The sequence below is a fragment of the Tupaia chinensis genome, unplaced genomic scaffold (genome assembly GCF_000334495.1).
Source record: "Tupaia chinensis unplaced genomic scaffold, TupChi_1.0 Scaffold000140_1, whole genome shotgun sequence".
Classification (NCBI taxonomy): Eukaryota; Metazoa; Chordata; class Mammalia; order Scandentia; family Tupaiidae; genus Tupaia; species Tupaia belangeri.
The window spans coordinates 9,723,331-9,728,620 of record NW_006159610.1 but is presented as its reverse complement, the minus strand read 5'-3'; the positions used below and the strand labels follow the sequence as shown (position 1 = coordinate 9,728,620).

General features: G+C 40.4%; 1 protein-coding gene across 1 annotated transcript in view; it reads left to right on the top strand.

Moving 5' to 3' along the window:
* Window positions 1-4,569, top strand: part of LOC102497494 (serine protease 58-like) — a 7,051-nt gene extending 2,482 nt beyond the window's left edge. Inside the window, exons 3-5 of the mRNA XM_006145074.3 lie at window positions 1,336-1,586; window positions 3,733-3,866; window positions 4,285-4,569. Coding sequence (XP_006145136.1) covers window positions 1,336-1,586; window positions 3,733-3,866; window positions 4,285-4,434 — 535 coding nt within the window. The 3' untranslated portion in view covers window positions 4,435-4,569. The remainder of the gene's footprint in view (window positions 1-1,335; window positions 1,587-3,732; window positions 3,867-4,284) is intronic.
* The last annotated feature ends 721 nt before the right edge of the window (window positions 4,570-5,290 follow it).

The following is a 5,290-nucleotide window of genomic DNA, read 5'->3' as shown; positions in this document are numbered from 1 at the left end:
GAACAAAAAGGATATACATTTGGGCAATTTAAAGAGATCAACAGGAAGGTATCAGAAGAGTCTATCTCATGGGTGAGTAAATAATACTTATCTGTCATTATATTTTTATCAAGAATTTTTTATGTAACAAGTAATGTTTAACTGAGAAACAGTGAGAAAACAAAATGATGAAACTGATTTTCCTTCTTGGAGTAGTGCACATTCCAGTGGAGGCAGTAAGCCAAAACAAAGAAATGGCCAAAATGACCACATAAAAAGAATGACAAGCTGTACTATATGTAACAAAATCAGAGATCTACTTCAGTTAGGGTATTCACATCCATCCTATCTGATGAGGTGAGACCAACAGAAAGAGGAGGCAGCTAAATGAATATAGCCTGGATGATATTCTAGTTGGAGAAACCAATATGCATGTAATCTCTGGAATAGCAAAACTTCTAGCATATTTGACAAACTGAGTAATCAGTGTTGACCGAGTTGTGGCAGAAGCCACTTCATGCAGGTGACAGCAGTAGGACGAAGAGCACAGAAAAATAAAAGGTAATCTTTGCCATTGTTCTTGTTGCATGTGAAAATATGTTACATAACTGAGACCTGCTCAGTTTCAGGAGTGCATGAGAGTCATTTCAAAGTCAGAACCCCTAGCCATCTACTTGTTCAAGACAGTTTAGTTCAACCCAAACTTAACCCCTGGTTCTGTGCATTATGAGGAAGTAAAGACGGTTCATGTTGTCCTGGAAATGGGATTGAGAAACAGACACCTTTCTCTTACCCATATCGAATATATGAGCTGCTCACAACTGGGTTTCTGGTGATAAAAGTGGGCACATCTGCATTTGTCCAGAGAATATAACAGAAAATGGTAACTGAAAATCCCGAAAAACTCCCAAGATTGGAATTCTTGTGCATCTATCTATGATAAATGTTGACAAATACCATAAGGGCCTGAAAGGAGCAGAGAAAAGCTTAAGAATATCCAGAGACAATAGGGCACCATCCGCTTGCTCAGAAGTTGCTTGAGGCAGTAGAGTACAAAGAACTCTGGAACAATGAGTCGTGGCTTCATCTCTATTACCTGCTAATTTAGATGATGAAAGTCTTAAAACTAAAATTAGACTGTACAGAGTACCTTTGAGAGAAAACACTCGGGTTTTATATCTGCATATCTCTTATGCAACAGTCCTGTACATGATTGTTATCTGCAGACAAGAGTAGGCCTCTCAGTTCACAATTTAACAAAAAAAAAAAAAAAAAGAACTGAGACTGGAAAACATGTCCTCTGATGTTTCTTGTTGTCTGACATTCTGAGACTCTTGTTCTCTCCTTCTTCTAAAGTATTAAAATCCGACTGGGAGTTTATCAACCCACCATCACAAATAAGCATGAGCAGATACGGAATTACTCATTGACTGTGCCCTATCCTAAATTTGATGAAAAATCTCTGAAAAATGACTTGATGTTGATAAAACTGTCCAAGGCTGCTGAACTCAACCTCCATGTGGGCACCATAGCCGTGGCCATAGAACCCATACATTTTAATGATTCCTGCTTTATCCCAACCTGGACCTGGGATAACTATAAAAATGGTAAGTGTTTGACTCATTGTTCTTCATCCTGAGGCTGTGGGGGATGGAGGAAAACATAGTGGGATATACTTGATAGAATAGTTGCTATGAGGTAATAATGCTCTTGAGCCTGGAGTGATTACTGCCATGACCTTATCCAACCAGGATTGGAGGTCAAAACAGGCATCATAATGGAAACTTATCTGCTGATGGTGATGTGAATCGTAATATCTTTGGCCACGATTGCTTATTTTGGGGCATGGCAACTGACTTTAATTGATTGGCTTTCAAAAGCTGTGTTCCCATGGGATCTGTTAATCAGGTGTGTCTTGGATCTATTATTAATAAAGTTTTAATCCTAGGACAATTCCTGTGTTCTGTTAAAACAAAAAGTGGGAACTTCTATATCCCCAGTATTTTACAACTTCATTTTTCAATTTAGAAGCAAAATACCTGGGAATCTAAGTGAATATGTTTTCTGAACAAATTGCAGCATGTATAATTTTTGTCCTTGATTTAATGAGTCTTATTCAAAATGACAGTGTCATGCCTCACAAAAGTGATTTAATACATACCATTTGAAAAACATATAAAGCTTTCTAACGGTTTAATCTTTTTTTTTTTTTTTTGAGAGATTTTCACTGTAGGGCGCGTGTGCTCGCCAGACAGACAGAGAGAGACATAGAGACAGAAAGCGAGAAATCACCCCCCAGGGGGGATGGTCACGCCGCAATCCCTTCTCCTCCATTCTCCTCTCGGGATCTTGGGCATGCACACACACGCACCCGGCGTGAGTTTTAAGCCACCGGGTCCGGTACACGAACCGCGGTCGACTACGTGGGAGTCCAGTGACATAGCCATTACGCTAACTACTGGTTCCTCTAACGGTTTAATCTTGTAGGCTGTGCTGGTCAGTCTGATTCACAAACTGTACCTCTACAAGCTCTTTAGTGCCAGGCTCCCGATATCTACTAGGAATTTATCCTTTCAAGTATCTTAAATTACTTTTTTTTGAGGGGGGAGAGGTTTTTGCTATAGGGCACGTGTGCTCGCCAGACAGACAGAGAGAGACAGAGAGACAGAAAGCAAGAAATCACCCCCCAGAGGGGATGGTCACACTGCAATTCTCCTCTCGGGATCTTGGGCATGCACGCACACACACCCGGCGTGAGTTTTTTAAGCCACCGGGTCCGGGACACGAACCGCAGTTGACCACATGGGAGTCCAGCGACATAGCCATTACGCTAACTGCTGGTTCCCAATTACTTTTGACTAGCTTGTTATATTTATCTAGTTCCTATTAAAAAAAAAAAAACTGAACATAGCCCCTCTTTCTTTTCTGACTTGACACCTTGTGGCCCTATCTGCTTTAGGCTTTCAATTCCAATATGCTCAGTCAGAAAAACCCTCTTCTATCTGTAACACTAGGCTCAATTTGGGCAGTCTCTGGCCCTTTTACTTTTTTAATTTCCTTTTTTCCTATTACACTATAGAAGAGATTGAAAGTATATAATATTTTGGTTATATTTCCTGTATCCTGAAATTGACAGTATTATAATAATTACTATGATAAAGATGAATGGCATTCCTCTTAGGGAAAATCATGTATGTAAATTTATACATATACACACTCAAATACTTGTAAATAATCCATTTATAAATTACTTAATTTAAAATTAAGTTTATACTCAAAAAATAGTGTATTCTATTATATGAAAAAACTATGCGTAGATTTTAGTTTTTGCATCCAAATTAATTTTTACTTTAATTACAGTTTTCCACAAACTCTTTGAAGCTCCCTTGTATAATAAAATGTGAAGAAGGTCAAGTATGGGCTGCAAAAGGGGAATCTTTGGAGACAATAACTTTGTTATTCCCCCTTTCTCCTTGTGGTCACTCATGACCTTTTCACAGTTTTCTCAAAGTTTCATAAATTATGCCAAGTGCAGAGGGAACTATAGATCTGATGTCTGATGGAAAGGCCACTTGTGAACCCACTTCTCCAACAAAGATACTGAACCAGGAATCCTAACAAGGCTAGAGAGTCTGTTGTAACCTGCATCAAGCAGTCCCAGGGAGAACTTATTTACAAAACAAGGGTTAATCACAACAGCACTTGTGATAAGGACGGTAACCACAGACTTTATTTGCTTTCTCTTTCCCACAGTCAGTGAACCTGACATTCTGACATGGACAAATCAATATATTCTTCCCTTACAAGACTGCCAGAACATACTCCAAGAGCTGGAAATAAAAATCATGTGTGTGGGAAGACCTCTGTTGATCTTATCTAAAAATAAGGTATCTTTCTTTCCTCCATGTTAAGAAGGTACCAATGAACCAAGGGGAAGGAGAGGTGATGATGGGAAATCCATTGTTCTCATCCAAAGGGCCTTGTCCACAGAGTGAGGAACAAAGGGCGGAAGTCCTCTCCCCTCCCACCGCAGTCTTTGGGTTTGTAATTCACTCCCCTTGCCCACTCTTAGAGAAGCAAAGGTGTGGGGTAGAACCATCTGTCTTTTCTCTTACTCGCACCCAGGTTGAGTCAAGTTTGTACTGAGCGGGAGGGGGGGAACACCCATGAGGTTATTAAGAGATAGTTGTCACCTCTCAGAAAAGTAAGTCCATGGTTTTGCTAATGTAATGTGTCACTTCTTGAGGTGTACTTCTGTTCTACGAGGACAAAGCTACATCGACCTCTTATTTTCTCTCTACCCAGGAAGTTTCAGCTGCTCCAGCTGTCTGTGCTGGAAGGTTACATGGAATTTTGTCCTGGGCAAAAGGAAGTGTCACCCTGGGAAGTGAAGGGTTCTTCACAGATGTTCATTACTATGCAAGATGGATCATGAAAGTCATTAATTCTTACTGAGGTGCCTCTATTCTCATCCCCTCAGTGCAATCGCTTCATGATTTCTATACTACATGCACAGCTGTCTTTATTTTTTCTGACTCATGAACAAAATCCAAAGAGAAAACATCCAATAAAAACATCACTAAGAATGCATGCTTGACTCCTGCTCTCTTTATCATGTTAACTTTGAGACAGATGAGAAATTTAGCAACTTTTTCACTTATTTGTTCATTCAGTTGAAGATAAATGAATAGGCACAGCCACAGTAATGTGTGCTTGGTTTGATTCCCAGGCCACCCCAGAAGACAGACCTGCCAGTGACTCTTGAGGCTGAGGCAGGAAGATTGGAAACTTGAGGTCCATCTGGGCAATATAATAGGACCCTGTCTGTAGGAATCAGGTTTGGGGCCTGCAGGTGGCATGGTGGTTAAGGTGTTGGAACCCACATAGCTGATTCCATGGTTTGAGTCCCATCTGAAAGCCTGAAAAATATGCTGGGAGCATGTGCATGCATTTCTAAATCCCAGTAGGGGAGTAGAGGAGAAGGGATTGTGATCCATCCCTCTACAGGGTATTTCTCACTTTCCCTCTCTCTCTGCTCTCTCCAGTGAGCACTCATGCCCTATGACCAAAAAAAGAAAGCCAGGTTCAGTAGCATGTACTTGTGGGAGGCTGAGACAGGGAGATCATGACACAGTGAGATCTTCACTTGAAAAAAATGAGTGAATGAATTGCAACACCAGCTACTTAGTAGGCACTGCATTTGCTAGGGATACTAATGAACACACAAGTGTATATGACAGAAGTTTTGCCATCAATTAGTCAATTATGACACCTTGTGACAATTGCTCTAGGGGAGATGAGCAAAAAAGTT